This window comes from Dermacentor andersoni, chromosome 9, assembly GCF_023375885.2.
Source record: "Dermacentor andersoni chromosome 9, qqDerAnde1_hic_scaffold, whole genome shotgun sequence".
Taxonomy (NCBI): domain Eukaryota; kingdom Metazoa; phylum Arthropoda; class Arachnida; order Ixodida; family Ixodidae; genus Dermacentor; species Dermacentor andersoni.
In genome coordinates, this window is record NC_092822.1 from 53658785 (window position 1) to 53678826 (window position 20042).

The 20042-nt window shown below is 44.6% G+C and overlaps 1 protein-coding gene across 4 annotated transcripts in view; it reads right to left on the reverse strand.

The window, feature by feature from the left end:
- HisCl1 (Histamine-gated chloride channel subunit 1) overlaps nucleotides 1-20042 on the reverse strand; it is a 97646-nt gene that overhangs the window by 17452 nt on the left and 60152 nt on the right. Inside the window, exons 2-5 of one of the 4 annotated variants that reach the window (XM_072284200.1) lie at nucleotides 7091-7254; nucleotides 6765-7052; nucleotides 4980-5065; nucleotides 3872-3939 (exon numbers count right to left, since the gene is read on the reverse strand). In XM_072284200.1, coding sequence (XP_072140301.1) covers nucleotides 3872-3939; nucleotides 4980-5065; nucleotides 6765-6781 — 171 coding nt within the window. In that variant the 5' untranslated portion in view covers nucleotides 6782-7052; nucleotides 7091-7254. Of the gene's footprint in view, nucleotides 1-3871; nucleotides 3940-4979; nucleotides 5066-6764; nucleotides 7255-20042 lie in introns of all 4 variants that reach the window. The other 3 variants (XM_072284199.1, XM_072284201.1, XM_050175889.3) reach the window with 3 other exon arrangements.

Here is a 20042-nt window from a genome sequence, read left to right on the forward strand (position 1 = left end):
TCGAATCGTAAGCAGCCATTTTCAAAACAGAACTGACATGCAACGACGCTAATATCCTGGTATTCATTGCGTTAGCAAGTTTCCGTCATTGCATTCCACGTTATGAAGTGCTGTTTATTAAAAAGCACAAATTAAGCATTAGGAACACAGAGGCAGTTTGTTCGCATGCACATAACATTTTGGATAGTGCGAACGATTGCTGTACAGCCAGTCAAGTAGAAATCTCTCAGCCATGTAGCCTGCTCTACGCTATATAAGTTATGATGTTGTATGCTTATGTATATTCTATGTCCGTGGCGATGAAACTTATCGTACAATTGCTCTAAGTTTGTTTCATTGCACACAATTGACGTATTGAAATGTTCGGACACTATGCGAAAATAATTCTCATTTGCGAACAGTGGCTACTGTATTCAAAGGCCGAATCGATATCGGCACTAGTCAATTCATATACGTAAGTTTCAAATTATTTGCACACCTCTACGAAACACCTAATAAATGACAGGGAACTACGGTCATCCACTCGACTCTGGCACGAAGCTACGTATGAAACACGGGCGTTTTTCGGAAAGAAGGATTGACAAAAGGTTTATAAAATAACGTCGTGTTGAGCCGGAATCGAATACGAGATCAAAGACTTTCAGTTGCGATTACGATGTGCCATCTGAGCTTCACCCTATTTTCCGGTAGATGTCAATTCTTTTTTATCTTTGATGAAAATTCTTTGGCCTTGCCGATTTTTCGCACAACTGATATGATGCTACCGCATTCCTTGCCGCTGTCGGCTACGTTCCGTTTCTATTGGTGTCCATCCTGCAACTCTAAGAAACAACCGATTATCCGTGCTACGCACCTACGAAATTCCACTCTTTACATCACACTCGCATCTGGAATATCATCTGAATCAATTCGCTTTCTAATGCCTGACACTGAAGTTTGCACGATTATGCCCGTACTACTTTTTGTCCTCATGGCCTGTTGCGTGCTTTCCAGTGCATTCTCAATTTCCTTTAATTACGATCAATTATATAGACACTCCAAGCGCATTTCTGCCATCGGTATCGCCACCAGCGTCAGCGTGACCATCGCCAACGGCGACTCGACAGTGACGCCTTTACAGGGCGAGATGGCAAAGTCTTTTTTTTTTGCTCACATAATTTTAGGACAGCTGTCTGCGGAAGTGCTTGTTCTGGTACTTCAGCCTAAAAATTGTTGCATGTGTTTGCGGAGAAAACAAGTCTTCTATAAACACAAACTTTCTGCGGCCGCTGACCTTGCTAAAAAACTACTGTTGTATTCAATGGTTTTGCACTATACAAACAAAGCCACGCGTAAGTTACTGGCCTGGTACCATACCAAAGGGAAACGTCGTGTGACGAAAATAGCGAACGGCAGTTTAAAACTGAGCGTCGCGGCTAGTTCAGGTAGTACGTGCTCACACGGTACGATTCACCCTGCAAGCATATCTGCCATGATGGGCCTTATCAGCATTTGCCGTGGCAGAACAACTTATTCACATACTTCGTCACGGGACGCTTCTGAGTGACGTATTTAGGAGAGTGCGCGCTCGGTATCGTTATTGCCTGGATTCAGCATTGAAAAATTGATTATGAACATCTCAAAGAAGGTGTAATATTTGAAATTTTCTTAGAAATTTGGCTGAACGTCGCTGCCTACACATTTGCCTTAGACGGCTCCCAATGCTCTAATAAAAAAGGTAACTGACATTTTCGTTAGCTAGCCTTTTGAGTATAGCCGTTATTAAAGGCAAATTATCTTCGTCTCGCCTAGAAACTCGTCTGGGAGAACACCACATTCGCTACGCTCACAGCCTTCTTATCAAACAAATCTGTTAAGTCTAAAACATACACCCTCTACATGTATATCCGGCCGACCCTCATAAAAGAGCAGGATTCGCCAAAAGGAAGAGGACTAGTAATAAAACGTTATTCTCCACAATTAAACTGCCTTTACATAAGCCCACAGCAGAATATTTAAACCTATATAAGTAACGAAAACAAAGACCGGGAAAACTGCGAGGGTTAGGGCTTCCTGAGGCGCAACGGCATTGAGAGGATAAAAGTTCCCGCTAGTGCTGTCATTCAACGCGACATTGTACGAACGTAAGCTATTTGTTTTCTTCTTCGTGTCAGATTTCAGTACATAAGCTTTAGCTGTGGCGGCATAAATGTATACGTTAACCCAAGTTAAGCCCAACGTGGGGATTCGATATTCCTATGTGAATTTGATGCAAGGTGCTGCTGCGACATATCTTTACATAAATTAGGGTTCAATGTATTCGCTTAGGCGGCACGAATAAAAAGCGCCGACGTCGCAGCCAAAAGGTCCCTGGTGTTTTAAACTGCTGCGGATTGTCTCGGAACGCCAGACTCAGACGTCTGCAAAGCTTACTAACCGGATTCTGGCGCGAAAGCCATGGCAATCTGAAGATTTCTTGGTTTTCAATATGCCTCATGTATTCGCACTAGCATAAGCCTAAGCAAAATGAAGATATCAAGTGGTTTTTCTTCTCTTATGCGCTCTTCTTCTTAGGCATTTTCTTTCCCTTCTCCACTTCACTTGCAGGGTAGCATGTGTTCGATTACTTCTGTTCCAGCAAAACTCTGTGCTTTTAAATAAAGAGCTTTCTCTTAGTCTTTTGATTGTCTGGTTTGCCTGTGTATACATGGCTCATACCCACTTTGAAGGGTAAACCAAGGTTCGGATGCTATTAGCAGGATAATTTTGTCTAGTATAAAGACACAGTCATGTATGGTTTTGGTATGACCATAAGATATGGTGCAACAACTTCTTATTAGGTTAGCAAAAAAAATTTCCTGAATCAAACAAACTTTTGCACGGCTGCGCAGACATCTATGGCAATATCCTAAGGAGGAGTCTCCTACAAACGGAAAATTAGGAATGGAAAGGTTTAGTTCAGTGTGGCGAAATTGTCCTTCTAAAATAGCTTCCCTTAATTATGAGAAACTGTTGCTTGTTAAGAAGTTATCTGTCCTTTGATCATCACCATATAATGGACACAGTAGGAGAGGGCGTCGGACTATCTAAAAAAAAGCAAGGTAATAGTTTCAAGCAGATGCTCGACAACGTAATGTAGTCAAATGTGCTTGCATTCTTCTTGTACGGCAAAAAAAGTCTAGTTAGAGGGAGTAGCAGGTATCGATACTCATATAAAATTTAGTGATGGGTTCCATGGGATCCGCATAACTGCGCGTTTCTTGAACCTAGTAGCAGTTAGGAAAGTTGACGCAGGAATGAGAAAGACTACTAAAAGCCGGTCTCGTGAAGCCACCTGCTAAATCCTTCATTCATAACCATAACAGAGGTCTCCGTTCGTCTCCGCTTCATGAGATGCATGGGGCAACACACTGCATAACTCATACAGCCGTCTCCCTAACCTCACCGCCCCCGCCCCCCTCACCGGACGTTTTATGCTTAACAGCTCTGATTTGCACCCGCCAGTGAGTCTTTATTTCACGAATAAACTGCCCTTTTGTTATTAATGCCCAATTTGTGCTTTTCGAAAAAAGACACCTCATAAAGCACTATATTTTAAGACAGTTCCTAAAGTTGTGAAGGTCATCACGTTAATGTGGAAGCAACGAATAAAAGGCTACAAAACGCTGTGAGCCAATAATAGGCTGTTTCTTCGGCCAACCTGTTTCTAGGAAAGCAGACAACATACCAATCGCAACAATTGTCGCCAGCATAATCATCGTGTCGAAACAAACGCCCAGAGTCAATCTGCTGTTTAAACAAGTAGCATGATTCATTCTAGAGTCATCGCGGTTGCTCGAATGCTTTCGAGGATGCAAAAGACATACAGTAAAAGATATTTTGCATAACTCACCATGGATTCTTCGTCGATAGAATCCAAGCTCATGACAGTCACGTGGAAAAGCACAACTGTTGGACGACCTGAGCAGGTAAGACAAGGCACCAAGAGTCAAGGAACGTTCTTTATTTGTATTGACATGGTGTGCGAAAACCTTGCCCTGCGAAAGCCTGCTGCTTAAGTCAGCGGCTCTAGTTAGCAAACTCTTTACAAAGCCCGCTGCACGCAGAAGGCTTTTAAGTTAGTCAGTGGTACATAGCCTACTAACCAGCTGACGCTCAAAGGTGTAACAAACCCTTGAAATAACGAATAAATTGAACGCCTTCATTGAAGGTGAAAACCCAGGGAAAAGTGCAACGTCCACAAGGAAGAAGACGACCGGACGTCCTTGTGTTCATTGTGTCTTGCGCTATTTTTTTCACCTTCAATCATATGCCAACTGGTAGCATTCGACCGTATTGCTTAACGAAGTTATCTACGCGTACGAGCACGATCTGTGTCATGTTCCCTTCCTGTCTTTTTTTTCATGTGAAAATAAACTAGCAAAGGAAAGCTAAATTGCGTCTTGATCTTTAAAGAGCGAAATAGACATGATTGAGATATTTAAGAAAAAATTTGCAATTTTTTTTCATCGTCACCGCAATTATCTGCGAATTCGAACGTACTACAGATCCCTCTACATGCGCCTACAGAGCTTGATCTTGTTTTATTTTTTACCTCTGGATAACAGTGTGTAACATCAGTAGAATCTCATGAGCTCGCATGACTTCTCTCATTCCATTTCCGGCTTCGGTAGAAATTGAGCACCGATTGGATTGAATTTAAACATGGTAGATTTAATTTAACTGCTGGTTTCTCACTTGATTCAACTGCAGTTCTACTCTCGGACAAGCACGAGAATAGATCCTTTACGGAGAGGATATTTCCACAAGTTCATTCTTTTGTTTGCTTTAAATACAACACCATTCAGCAGTGCAAAGTGTTTTGTGTCCAACTTTGCAGGTGTGTTAGTTGATTTTGAACACTCGTGATGTTCACCTTGAGATCTTCGTGGAAGTTTATCATTGCTGTCCATGGTTCTTCTAGCTTCAGTTGAAAGCGTAGGAGCATTTTATGCACTCACCTTCCTTCTTTGGCGGTGACGACCTGTCATACTGGCTGGGGTCGTCAGGCAAAATGTCCTGTAGTGTCAGGTTACACCGACAGCTCCTGTCGTGATTTGAAGTTTAGAAAATGCGGTATTGCGTTAGTATCATCGCAAATTGCGAAGCACGCAAACCGAAAAGCCCGACATATCTCGATGAACTCAGACAACAAAGTTTGTGTTGCCTTTCGCACACGATTAGCAGAAGCACAATAGTAATTTGGTAATTAGCTTAGGACAAAGCGTGTGGAATGAACTAATAACAGAGACGGGAGTGGGCAGACACTTAAACCGGAGTTTTGCTTAAGCATTGGTAAGTGCTTTCTAATTCGAGATACCATACCATCATCATCATTCAGCAGTCCTTTTCGTCCCTGTCCCTTTTCCCCAGTGTAGAGCAGCAGGCCAGAGCAAGTTATAGCTCAGGCCGACCTTTCTGCCTTTCTGTAAATAAATCTCTCTCTCTCTTCTAACTCGAGCACACGAAAATAATTTGTATGACTTGTCTCCTTGGTGACATTGTGGGTAATCGTTATACACTTTGCTCGAAGAAAGTCGAGTTGCACATTGCCTGTGAAAGCAGTGACATGTAATAATCTATACGTGAAGCAAACCGAACGTCCGTTTTATTAGAACCAAGAATATAGCATAAATGTCTGTTTTGATAATTGTCCTCAACTGTTGTGTGCATGCAGCGCAAGCCACTAATAATTAGCATCAAAGAATCGTCAATAACGTTATTTAGTTGGCTGTGATTATATCTTCTTTGTTGTTCCAAACATCGCCTCAGTTCCGAGGATAGGGAAGCCTCACTTTATCGTCGTGTGCATTGGATTGTTACTTAGACTAGAAGTTTCAGATGATCGAGTGGATTAGGCTGCAATTAATTGAACTTACATAGAGGCTGCCGTACTGTAAAGGTTAGAGTATTACGGTGTAGCGAGAATGATGAAGTATAAGCAATATAAAGTGTGATTTTGCACTATAATTTTCATTGGGCGAATTTGTGTCAAGAAAGCAAAGCAACACACAAATTGCACCAATAATTGCGAGCATTTTATCCAGACGCATGCGTAATCCTAAGGTGTCTCACGGGCAAATGCGAGCGCTATATAACAATGAGTAACCGTGGTTTCCAGACCAATCCTTTCCGCTGAAGTAAATTCGAGATTTTACGTATTGTTACATGTGCCTCTGTCACTGCCGAATTAAAGGTATCAAATTCTGGGGTGTTACATGCCCACGCACGACCTGATTATGAGGCACGCTGTAATGGGAGATTCCTGCTTAATTATGACCACCTACGGTTTTTGAATGTGCACCCAGTGCATCGTACACGAGCGTTTTTCTATTTCGTTCCCATTGAAATGCTGTCGCCGCGGCCGCGATTTAATCCCACTACCTTGTGCTTAGCAGCGTAGCTATATAGCCACTAAGCCACCGAGGAGGAGGTAGCTGTATATTTGGGGACGACGCTAAGGAAATTTCGGGTACAGGAAGCGGACGTTGGGCCTAGTCATAACCCAATAACGAAGAAAATTAGGCAAGAAGCGGTGAAGCGAGATGTAAACAAGCATATTCCTATTGTAAAAAGAAAAAAGAAAGAAGAAACGCAAAATGCCCGATAACTACCGCAAGTCTCGCATGACATGTGACAAAATACGGGATTTTATGAGTGAATTACGCGTTTCGTATGGGATTCATGGAATAGGGGGTTTGGGAGCACGCGGGTGCTGTCAATGGCGATTCGCGGCAATGTCTCACCGTAGACAGAGTGCCATTCCCAGGAGGAGCGCGCCAGCGACATTTCGCCCCTTGAATGACGAGTCCACGGCTGCGGCGGCTGTGGATGCACCGTGCCGACAGACTCAAGGCTCGCCCACCTCCACTGCAGCAGACGGCAGTATCTGCACTGGAAGCTGCACCGTGCCGACGGACTCAAGGCTCGCCCACCTCCACTGCAGCAGACGGCAGTATCTGCACTGGAAGCTGCACCGTGCCGACAGTCTCAAGGCTTACCCACCTCCACTGCAGCAGACGGCAGTATCTGCACTGGAAGCTGCACCGTGACGAACTCAAGGCTCGCCCACCTCCACTGCAGCAGACGGCAGTATCTGCACCGGAAGCTGCACCGTGCCCACGGACTCAAGGCTCGCCCACCTCCACTGCAGCAGGCGGCAATATCTGCACTGGAAGCTGCACCGTGCCGACAGACTCAAGGCTCGCCCACCTCCACTGCAGCAGACGGCAGTATCTGCACCGGAAGACAGAAGGGCGCCATCTATGTTATGCTTGCCACGTAGTCTGCAGGAAAAGAAAGGGCAGACGGCGAACGCTGATGAGGAAAACTGGACGCTTCCGCTAGATGCGTTCTTCGCTTGTTGATACGCAGCATTCTCCCCGAAGGATATCAGGCGAAGAAATGTTTTTCTTATAACAGTGCAAATACTAATAGCCTCCCTTCCATTGGTTTTTCTCGTTATAATTTCGGTAACCTTACGGTAGCCTTTCCTGTTGCTTTTCTATTTTGGTGGAAGGGCTGGAAATGTGAGATAAGAAGATATTGCACTCCGTGTTAGTATGTATACGTGCGAACTTTAACGAAAACCTCACTTAGCATGAGAAATGGGACCGTTGGCGTTTTTCTCAAAGGAGAAGTTCGAGGTGCAGTTCTTCTATTACGCTGGGAAGCGCCAATTCGTAGAAAACATTTTTTCTCCTTTTGAGACTTGCCGCAGTCCTGCTCCAGTTTTAAGGAGCAAAGAAGGGCGCACTGAATGCAGTGCAGAGAAGCGACGCGGACCGACCTTACGGCACTTATTTAAATTTAAGAACTTTAACCGGGGAACTTGCAAGGAATATCGACTTGGAACGAATTCTGAGAATGGCACTGCTTTCGAGATATGCGCCGTCAAAGTTGCCTTAATAATTGACTGTTCCACTTGCTTTTTTAAAGAAATTAGGTTTTATGCATTCACGCACGAAATCCTCTGTACCGCAAATGAATTGCGCCGGACACTTTGAAAATTAAGATTTCGAACCTGATAGAGCCCTGAGCATTCGTTCCAAGTGGATATGCCTTGCGAGCTCACCTGCTTGAATTCATGGATTTAAATATGTGCTGTAAAGTAAGTTATCACTTAATTACCGTAATTATTGCTGTTATTACATTGAAAATCTTATTTTTCGTAGAAGTAATGGCCACCTCATCGAGTAATCTAAATCAACGGTTAGTACTGTGTTAAATACCACAGGCAATTTCCAAATGTTTGGTGCAGCAAAAGAAAAAAAAAGGATGAAAGTACCCTCTATAGTAGAACAACAGCAGGACCCTTCCCGGTAGCCTAGCAGACATGACGTTCTGCCACTCAGACGTAGGTCGTGGGTTCAGTCAATGTACACATGAAAACGTTTATACCATAGACGGAGAGAACAATAGGATAGGGAGCAAGATGGCAACTGCCACAGCAAAGGGCAGAACACCTGCCTACATTTTGCAGAAGGATGGAATAGAAGCATATAAAATGAACGCAGGAAAAATGGAAGTACAGATGAAGGAAAGAAGTACCTGACATATCGCAAAGACTGTAAAAAAAATTGAACAGGCACTTAGTTATCCCTACGTGGATGAATTCGAAGGCACTGCGACCCCCGCGCGATGTCTATGCTCTTTCTGTAGTCATAATTTAGCTTTGCCTTATTAACACCAAAGGTCGTGAGTTTTTAGCATTTGTCGATCAACGTTTGGTCACGCTAACGCCACATTTTCCGCCTCATGAGCCCTATAATGCTTCCGCATTAATAAAGTAAAGCAATGCTAAGAATAGAGTACGTCAGTAGGAACAGTAATTACAGACAAAAACACGCAGCTACAGAAAAGAAGAAAATCTCGCAGGTCGCACTAATTACAAGAGAATATCAAAAGGACAAAAATAAAAATAAAGGCCGTTTTGTCTCTCGCGAATAAAAGAAAATGTGCTACACGGAGGAAGCCAATTCAGTTTCTTGTAGGAAAGTAAGAAAGGTGTGTTGAAAGCCTGGTCGCGTCGAGAAATACAAGCACTCAAGTACAGACAATCTTCGATGTTTGCACCCTGAAGGCCATGTATAGACCACAGTCTATCAGTTGCGATGTGCGCTGCTCAAGGAAGGCATGAAATTCTAATATAATGTGATCAAGTGTTTCGCAGGAACCACAAGAAGCCCATGACTGGCTGTACACATGTTCTTGTCGTTATACACGTTCCCACATCACACATGCAATGCTCAATTTGAAGTGATCGTGCTTGGGAACGGCGACGGATACTTCGACCACAAACATGTACGAAGAGGAACCGATCCATTAGGAGTGCACCTTAGCGTTCACTGCACAATCGGCCCCAGGAAAATCCGCTGCACGTGTCTTCTATGCGTACGTGCTGTAACACATTTCCTGAGAAACGCCGATATTGAAAGGAATTCATATCCACTCTGACGTCGTAGAAATGAGCGAACGCTATTGACTGGCACTTCTACACTGAGGGTCTCAGTTATGTATGTGCTGCTGCATTCGTACGTTGTCAGTAGCCTATTACTGAATTTCGTAAGGAAGGTTTCCACTTGGGAAGTTGCTACTTCATCATCGAATTTTACAGCGACGTTAAAGCAGCGAAACTAGTCCATGCACAGTGAAGGTCGTATTAAAAGCACTCCCAGATGTCCTGTCACTAAAGTTAGGGGGTCGAATTCAGAAAGCTTTTCGTTCATAAATGGTGCTTGCCAATGGATAAGACCTATTCAATATTAGTGCCCAAGAACACCGTTGACAGTAATCTGATGTCCCTGACAGCTATAGCGTAAAATACATGGGCCACGCTCTTTAGCTACACACAAAGCAACTTGAAAGCACGGTAAACAAATTTCGCAAGGACAATTTTTTCGCTCCGTTAGGATGCTTTACCCTCGAGGTGTTTATTCCACGTTACCATGATAGCGGGATCTCGATTGTTAAAAAAATTATTAAAAGAAGCACGAAAGAAAGAAAGGGAAAAAAAAGCGTAAAGCCAGCGGCAAAATAGCAGCAGCTATACGCAAAATTTTGATTATTTATTGCCCACGCCTGCATTCATTTTATTGTTCCCACCGAGCAGGCGTCCTTTATTTTCAATAAGAGTAGCTGACACACTCCACGATAAATGCGAAGACGAGCCAAGAACATCCCCATCCGGCGAGTTTCCATCAAGACCTTTTTTTTTTTTTCTATTGCGTTTCAGGTAGCAGAGCCGTCCATGTATAACAGAAAGGGCCATATGACAGACTATCTGCCAAGCTGTCCTTCAGGTCTGACTAATATACCAACTCCTTTTCTTTCTTCATTTGTTTGTCTGTGAGCACGCAGTGCTGTGCTCTGTGTGAAACATCCCGGCTCTTGCGAGGAGATACGTCTTGATGTCCCCATCAGCCAAGCGGTCTGGGAGCGATGGCGTAAGCAGCTGCTTTGTGAAAAAGAAGATGCGAAGCTCTGCAGTGAAATGTTGCTTTCAATACACCAATTTCACATTGCTATAAAAAAAGAGACCTTGATGCATCTCATTACGCAAGAGGTGCCAGGAATTTATTTTTTGCTCACCATCCCCCTCCCTCCTCTCTTGTTTGCTTTCCTTTACTGACTTGTACTCCACACGTTGTTTTTTGTTGTTTTCTGTTGTTCTTTTTCGCCGCGGGTGGAGGGGGGGAGGCATGTATGCTGCACTGCATCATTTTTTACGTGTAAGAAATGTAATCAAAAGGGGTTAGATATTGTAAGTGTTCTAGTAATAATAATCGATATGTTATTAATAATACTAATGATAAGCATTTTAATAAAGATAAGAACGATTGGAAATGATATCCTTGATAGATCTGCCGAAGGCTTTCGTGAGTTTGTATGACAGGAACGCGGCAGTCGAGGCAATGCCTTCCGAAGCCCTATTACAGGACATACTAAATGTTCGTAAACTGTAGTAAAAAAAGAAGCCATTACAGGCTTCTCAGGCAAGAATGTCAAATAAATATGCAGATGGAAACACATAGCTCCCAACAATCAATAATATAGAACAAGATATGAACAAAGTTACAATCAATAACAAAGAAAAATGGAGCAGCACCGCAGATAACATAGTATTGCATTGATTTTGGCACAAATCGCACTACAAGATTGGAAATCGTGTACATGCGAAAATTCCTAGTTCATGATTTATTTTTCAGTACCTTCTTTAATCCGGATAAATTTCCATGCACCGCTGCTGAACTGGGAAGATACGGTAACAAAACACTTTCTTTGCCCTTTCCCTAAAGAGTTCATGTAAAATAATAATTATAATGCATTCTTAAGTAAGTCATAACAGGAGAGACTTCTTCCTCCAATAAACCTCGATATGAATGCACCACTTACGAAGAATCAACAAACTGAAAGGCGGTGAAGTCTCGTGAAATGCTGCCTCGATGCCGTTTCAAGTTATCGTCAGTGCATATAGCTAAACGTGGGTGCCCGGCAGTGGCGTAGCTAGGTCGTCTGGCAACCGGGGTCCATAGGTCTTCTGTCACTCCCCTCCCCGGGTGTAGCCGGCGGATAGAGGGGTGTCTTCAGACGTATATGACACACCCCCCCCCCCTCTCTGGCCCCTTGCACCCGTGGCCCACGGCCCCCCGGCCCCTTCTGTTGCTACGCCACTGGTGCCCGGATCGCTTCAGCGCCAACGACTTCGAGTCGTTCGATCCTGGTAACTAACGAACAGGCCCAACTGCACAACGGAGCAGAGAGCCTTTGAACCAACCCCGTGTTTTTTTTTTTTTTTTTCGCCAGTATTGTAGGGGATGCTATCTCGACGCGTCTACCGCGGAGCGTCTGTGAAGCGTTATTCCCGCTATTCAGGCGAACGTTGAGAGGCACAGCGCGAGTGGGACTGCCGCTTGCTTTCGCCGCGTGTGATAAGTGCGCGAGGAGAAGCTTTCAAATGCAAATGGGCTTTGGCGGCAGCGCCGTCGCGTTTTGGAACGCTAAGGAATGCACCCCGAGGTTCGCTCCTAATAATGGTGAACAAAAAATTGATTCTCTCTCCTTATTTTATTTCTTTCCATTTTTCTTTGTTTTTTATGGCGGAGTAAGTAGATTTTCGAGCCGCGAAGGATACACGCGTGTTCCGCATCAAATGCCAATCAGGCAGCGAGCACCAAAACCAGAGTGGACATCCGGAATTATTGCTTTGAGACGTAAATATATAATATTGATTATGTAAAAAAAGGGGCAAGTTGTTTGTATCTCATTTAAATAGAGAACGATTCCTTGGTGCTTTTTTTTAGTCACTAATCCGTAATTATTGTTCCTCACGTCGTATTCTAACCGGCTCCTGGTTAGAGGTCAGATCGAAGTTGGTACGTACACAGTAATGAATGCTGAAGGCGTGGTTCAGCAACGAAGCCTACGTGCAGGGGCCGGGACGCAGCCACATCACCTGAGCACTGGTGATGAATCATCGCTAAGAAGAACTAACAAAGAGACTCCTATAGTACTTCCGAAGAGCTTGAAAAGTCGCTCACGTAGCTTAGTTTTCTTTAATGTATCATTTGGTCAGGTTGGAACACGTTTGTTAACAAAAAAAGAAAGAATATGTTTAGAACGCGATGTCATGAAGGAGAGTACGAGTGAGGAAAGGGCGATTGAAAGGAGGTCACAGAAGGCGTCGGGTTTGATGCTTCTTCATTATGCGAAACCAGCGCTAATATATTGCAGGCGGGACAAGTGGCGAAGCGGACAGAACTATATATTTTAACGCCGTGTCATGTTGCTTTCGTCTCCTAACTCTGGTGTCTCCTTATGGTAAACGAAAGGCAGGGAGGATAACCGGGACTAAGCCGGGTTATACACCCTGCACTGGATAAAGGATACTAAAAGCTGAGAGAACAAGATAGTCTAATATTTCATGTGCACTAGAGTCACCGACGTGGTGAGAATTCTCAACGCTGTGTCACAGATGGTTGCTCAGGCCTGTCAAATTTAGAAATCCCAGTACTGCGTATTTGCTGTTCTGTGTAACTGTTGTATGCAAGATCATGACCTCAAAGCTTTTTCCAACGAGAAATACCTCAACCCGAGCTGGTTTGCAGGGGCTCGGAGGGTGAGACTTTCATCTTCCTAGGACGGGTAGTAGCGCAGAAGGTGATCTATACAGGTTCGTGCGACGACACTCGCTAGATTTGGCGCTATAAATAATTCCTACAAAAACAGTTTAAAATAATTAGGCGAGTATCGAAGCAGAGTCGTGGTCTAGCAGAAACGGTCGTTATGGACTGTCCTGGAAGTCTAGTAGAAAAGTTTATGTACGAAACTTCTGTATGAGGAGTCTCCTTCCCTGGAAGTGTACCTTGAGTGTCATACACAATCTATCAATATCAAACTTCCCCCATAGTGGAAAAAGCGTGCAGGGAAGCGACAGCTGATGAGAGGTAACTAACGGGTCTTTTTTTTAAACGAGCATCAACGGGACTTTGAATACTGGCGGAGGGCCCACGTGCCTTTTAGAGGGGTACGCCGCGAGGGGGAGAGAGCACCCTTGGGGAAGGTATAGCGAAGCGGAGAGAGAAAGCACCCTCTGGCCTTCGAGGCCTAAGTTGGTTAAGGACCTTTCAAGAAGTAGCGCCATTATGCAGCACGGGCTACTGCTCGTCGCGTTGCGAACCAAATGAAAGCGCGAAAACCGCAACAAAAACTGTGAATGCAATCAAAGGCTACGAACAGATACACACTTCTGCAAACCAGTCCAGGAAGCGCACGAGCACCTACCTGAAAACGTTATAGTTTCATAAATAAACAAATTCACTAACACAAGTTTGCAGTTTTGCAGACGAGTAGACCGAACGCATGCACATACAATTACCTAAGGTACCACGTAACTGCTGAACCTACTGTGGCAACGAGCGACAGGGCTGACTCGAAGGTCTCGGCAGGCCTCCTCGGGAGGAGGAGTGCAGACAGGGCATGCCTGCAACTTGTTCGTTTTAACCAACAGTCTCATGCATCTTCTGCATCACCCCCACCCAACCCTCAGCCTTGGAGTCTTCCCTGCAGGGCAGTGGTTGTAGGAGTTTGCTCTTCGCATCGCGCCTTCATCTTCTGACAGACGTTCTGCCTTTTCCCATTTATTTTCGCATCAGCCCACAGTGCCATCCAATCAAATGAAACGTTGATTCATTCAATGACTTCAACACTAGCCGATGCTGGTTCTTGGTGAGCGGAGCACCGGCTCTCCTTAGAAGAGCCGCATCTGCAGTGAATCGATGCGACGCCAGTGCTGCTGCCGTGATACTATAGCAAACTTTCGTTTGCGCGAAGCACATAGCACGTGTAACTTTGTGATCTTTTCTCGGTATATGGTGCAAAATATAAGGCAGAGTTGCAAATATATAAGCGTGTCATCGATATATATAGCGCCAGCACAGTACACTCCGAACAGCGTCCTTCTTCGACTATCTGTCTTTATCGTATAGTTAAGTTGCCCAGAAAAAAATCTCAGCTATTTACAACAGTTCCAGGTTCCCGCTTTGTTTTTCTTTTGACCTGACCATTGGATACGTGCGTAGTCGAACAAGAATATCAATTTTATTATTCAGTAAAGTAACCGACACAAAACAAGTACACGTGGCAAGAAAGTGGGAAATCAAGCAACAGAAATGATAGCAAGCCAGTGCGACAGAAAGAAAAAAAAAAGAAAAAGCAAGGTCACCCAGATGCGCATTTCATTTGCTAGACCCTGTACTGGCAGAGGGGGCGGGTGTAAAGGAATGTATATGAAAAAATAAGGGTTAAAGAAAGGAATAGAAACAAAATAAGTAATATAGAGAATATGTGACTGAAATAGAAACATCCCGACTTCCTGAAAGCAATTTGAAAGCAACACCCTTACGCGAAGGTGGCTTGGAAGCTAAAAGAAGTAATCCTGCAGCAGTCCGACGCATTGAAGCTTTCTTGCTCTTTTTCTGCACCGGCGACCTTCACCCCAACTTTGGCGACTGAACCATATTTGCTATTAAAAAAAATTCTCTCTCTCAGGTCTTATTCTTTCTGAGTTTAAAAGAAAAGGTAATATAAGTAGATTTTCGCCTGTCACACTATATCAAAGCCGAAAGCTCGGGCTTAAGTACAATCGTCCACTTCACAAAGAAGGTCTTGAAGATGAAAGCTTCTGTCCTGTACAGCATGAACGTCACCTCCTGTACATTTGTTTTGTTGCTATCGTTCAAGGTTTCTTTATGATTGTATGTCAACATTAATGACATTAAGCCCCTTGGTACTTATGTTCGTTCGCGTAATCCTCTTTGGATTACGCCGGTATCGTTAAGAGACTAATAGCGCTAGCGCCAATGTTCTTTTATTGTTGCTATAGCACGGTGGTCTTCTTTCATGACTCAACAAAGAAAGCTTAAATGTGAAGGAATGACAAGGAGATTACCAAGCGGATATCTTCGGTTGGGGACCTTCTATTGGGAAAACATGAGCAAAAGGGGAGACAAAAGGAAAATTACGATAGATCGAACGCACTTGTTTGAATCAACGAAGCTCGGATGGTTGATTTAAACGTATCAATTAAATGCCATCCAAAGGTACACACGATGCGTGCAATTTTATTTTATTTCCGAACATGCGCGAAGAACTGCTAACGATCTTTCCCCATATCGCAGACGTTTTGTGTCATTTAGTTTCACGGTTCTCTTTGGACAACTTTAAAGCGGCTGGACTCAATATGTTTTGTTCATCATAATATTCGTCGCTGGTAGAAGAAGCTATTTGCGCACTGGTGAAGTTTTTCAAGTGCAATGGTGCAATTTACCGCTTATTGTCCATCGGTGCATCCTGCCGCGTGAGTGTAGTGTTATCTCTCTCTCTCTCTCTCTCTCTCTCTCTCTCTCTCTCGTTTTCTCTTTCTATTCCTCATATTTTTTTATCCGCAGCATAGGGTAGCAAACCGGACTCATTTGGTTGACCGGCATACTTTTCCTGTCCTTGCGTTCCGTCTTTTCGTTTTTTTTTTTTTTTGCTTCGCCGCAACGCGCATGCAACTTTTCTTCTGCTGTACCACATTTCACAGCATTAGGAGTAAGTGTCGGCCCCAACGTGACTCTTGCGACAGCGGCGACCGTGGTCTACACTGCCTCCATAACCTACCCACTTTGCTACGGCACTATGCAATATGGGCGTATTTACGGTGAACTTGACCAAATATATCCGCCAAGAATTGGGGAAGAAGGCAAAGAAACCTTGGTTTTCACAACGAAGCTGTATATGGCTCGCTAATTCATCTGTCCATCCGTCCGGCCACCTGTCGGCCACCTTACGCCAAAAGCTCCTCGGGCGCAAGCACATGCGCATGCGCGAGAAAAAGGAAGAGATAACTAGAGGCGAGTGATTAGCTAACACCACTTAGATAGCACAAGGCCTGTTTGCTGCGGTCCCTGACCTCATGCTACCTGGCCCGAAAATTCCATTGACAAAGCTAACGTGTTGAAAGCGGTGATGTCAAAGCTAATGTTGCCTGCTCGGGAACATCCCGATAAGATTCTATGGCGGTCGGGCCAGATAGCATGATGTCATGGATTAGAGTGAAAAGGTCTTGTGCTATCTATGTGGTGTTGGATTAGCTGCGCCAGTAGCGACGTCGTTGCTCTTCATCGCCGCCAAGCGCGCGCACAGCAGTTTCTCTGCGGCTCCAAAATGGGTAGGCCACGCGTCATGCGTACTCCTTAGGAGCAGGTAGCTTTAGATCAGCAACGCCGCGAGCAGAACCGGGAACGATCTCGTCTACGCCGTGCCGATGCTGCAGCCCGCGCACGAGAACAAGCTCGTGCAAGCTAGCGGAAGCAGCAACTGCGTACCGAGGAGCCGGCAGACTACCAAGCCGTCGTTTAATGAACCATCGGGATTAACACAGTGATAAACATCGGGGCCGCACGTTTCAGCTTCGCTGGTTAACAACCCGTACGGAGTGCTAGGGCGGTGACATTTTTTTCATGCAGAACGACGCGCTTGGAGGCGTATATTTGTGATAGTGACAATATTTAGGCACCACTTCTTGTTCCATTGCGTACCTCAATAGAAAGAAGAGCTGGACATGCACACTACTGTAGGGGTGGTGCAATGGCAATATAAGCTGATTCGCAATGTGTGCGCAGTCCTATGTTGAGCTAATCGACGAGACACGGAAAAACAAAGCCCTGCCATTGCTCCAATGAAAGCGTCACATTAATACACAACAGAGGAGAGAAGCAAATACGTCAGATTACTTATGTGCGTTTTCGGGCACAATATAGCCACCCTGTATCTTCCTAATGCAGAGAAAACTGCCGGCACCACTCCTTGGTTGGCCTCTTGGTTTGTGCCAAGAGGACAATATTTGCGTGGGCCTTAGCAGTCGCGTTACATTGAGCGGCCGTGTGACAGTAGGCGGCCAATCTGGGGAGTTCGACGCCTCTCTAAAACCGTTCGCTCCTTTTTTCCTCTGCGTGAACCAACGGAGAAAACCCCGAAGATCGCGGCAACTGCGAACGCAGTTTCGATCACACCAACGCCCTAACAGATCGAAAGGCACATCCGGTCGCAAACGTACGTGCCGGTTGAGAAAGGAGAAAGACGCGAGGCGAGGGGCGCGTATCTCCTCTGCAGTTTTTCCTGGCCAACACCAGGGAGCGCGAGCTCAAGTTGTGTTCCAATAGCGTAGCTCGCTGGCAAGATCAATGCGTTTCGCTACTTTTCGAAGAACCAGGAGCTTTAACGTACGGTCTGTCAAAGCACCACACAGTGAAAAAGAGCCATAAAGCGTTACGCAGTGAGGAAAAGGAGGAGGAGGAGGAGGAGGAGGAGGAGGATAAACTTTATTAAGGTTCTGTACAAGATGTTGCCACAGTGCAGCGTATTCCGCTCGCACAATCCGGTCTCTTTTCAGTAAGGCAGTAGCACCCATAAAGCCTCTTGCACTGATGTTCTGCTAGGCGGGTGCTCAAGCATTTTGATCGATGAGTGCGGACGATTGTCCAGCTAGTCTCTTAATGATCTGAAGGAGCTAAACAACCGCTAAAACAACAGCACTCACAAAGAAACAACTATACATAAGACGACATGTTTTTGGTCGAATTGGCTCGTGATAGTGAGTAAATTAAAAGAGCAACATAAATGGTTGCGGCAAGACAGGGCACTGCACAGGACTCGCTAACAGCTGGCGTATTAAAGGGAGAAGTAAAAGCCGTGTGCTCATGGTATGCACATGCGCGATAACAAACGCCAAGAGGGGTGACCAAATAAAACATGAACAAAAAAAGCGCCGCGTTTTGCGTTTCGCGGGCTTTCTTTCAGGCTTGAAAATAACTTTTGTGTAGCACGTGTAGAGCAACAGAAAGAGGGAGAGGGAATTGTTCATTATGGCCTACAGCTTTTCGATTTACACTTTTGATCCAATTGTAATATTTGGAAGTTAATTAGTTAATAACTAATCATGTGATTAGGCGAAATAATAATAAAAGTAGATTGCTCGACTTGGTCCAAGCGAGGGCAAAGCAACACTACGTGACACTGGCACATATTTAAATTTTGGCACAAGAGACGCGGGACACCCTGTGCATGCAACTGCACCGCCTGCTCATGGACGAAGGCAAAGCCGGCGCCGGAACCTCTGAATTGCGTAGCACATATTCGTAAGTGTAACACTTTTTTCGTATACGTTCCATCTGCATTGTGAAACCTTTTTGTGGAAGGTATTTCGAAATGAAATTAGGAGTGATCTACGGCTGCAGTGGCAAAAAGTTCTGGTGAAGGAACAACCGACGCTCAAGAGCATTTAATAAAGATAGGTTTCTCCTAATAAGGGAAGCATCTTTGAAAATATGGCCCACATGCGTAGAAGAGCCAACACTGAACAAGATCCTATTTCTGCGCCAACATCCCTTTCTATCGTGTCCCTAAAGACAACGGGCTCTGTAAAATGGCCGGCAATATTGCTCCCCATATACTTGTGAGCGTCCACATCCGGGCGCCGTATATCTGTCCTTTACAAAATGTCTTCAACCATTCTCTCTCCCTTCTCTCCCTCCCCCTCCCTCATTCTAATACTCCATCATTTATCAACACATAATCTTTTCCTTGACCTGCTTATCGATTGAAAGAGCTGCGTATCCTTCTGTATATAGGATACGATGCCCACATGGAAGTGGCCGTGGCGTAGCGCACGTCAAGTGCCCTTTCAGATCAGATATTGAGAGCTGAGACAAAACTGAGCACAGTGGGGTGTCTGTGGCAATAGAAGATTGCTTTCGAAGTTTTCCAACGCGCTCTATTGCACTGAACTGCTTCGGTCGATGCTCAGCGCGCCGAACGTCATTAATCTAGAAAGGTCATTTATAACTTCGGAACACAGCGTGATAGCAAGCAGTTTCTGTGCGCAAAACCGAAGAGGAAGTGCAGATGTTAACAATAAAGAAGAAAACATGGTACGCTAAAACGGCACAGAATCATTTTGGAATATAGTATTCGATGACAAACTATGCGCGTTACCTGTCAATAAACTGCAGACGTGATAAATTTGGCTCATCCTTTCTTTGCGATTGTTGGTCTTCACTTTTGAGTAGCGAAAGTGAGATGTTTTCCAATGCTTTCTTAGTCGGTGGAAAGACTGCAAAAGCGATAACTACCCTTCGCATGAAAATAGGGCGATATTTGTTTACTTAATGTACGTATTGGGTTCAAAAATAAACTGTATCATTTTTGTTTTTGCACTATGAAGAGATTAAATCATTATACAATCTTCGCATTGCTGAGTAATTATGACAAAACAAAGCTGCTAATTAGCTGTCATTTTTTCCCCTTTGATACTTGTTTTCACCTTCACGGTTAGATCGAGTGATGCCGGCGAGCTGCCGTTTCTTGATGAATGGTATTCCGTAAGGCCGTTTATTTTTCCTTGTTTGATCTCTATTGCGTCAGCCAGCATACCAACCACACCTTTGACTTCACTTCTCCATTGGTGTCCAGACTATGTGCGG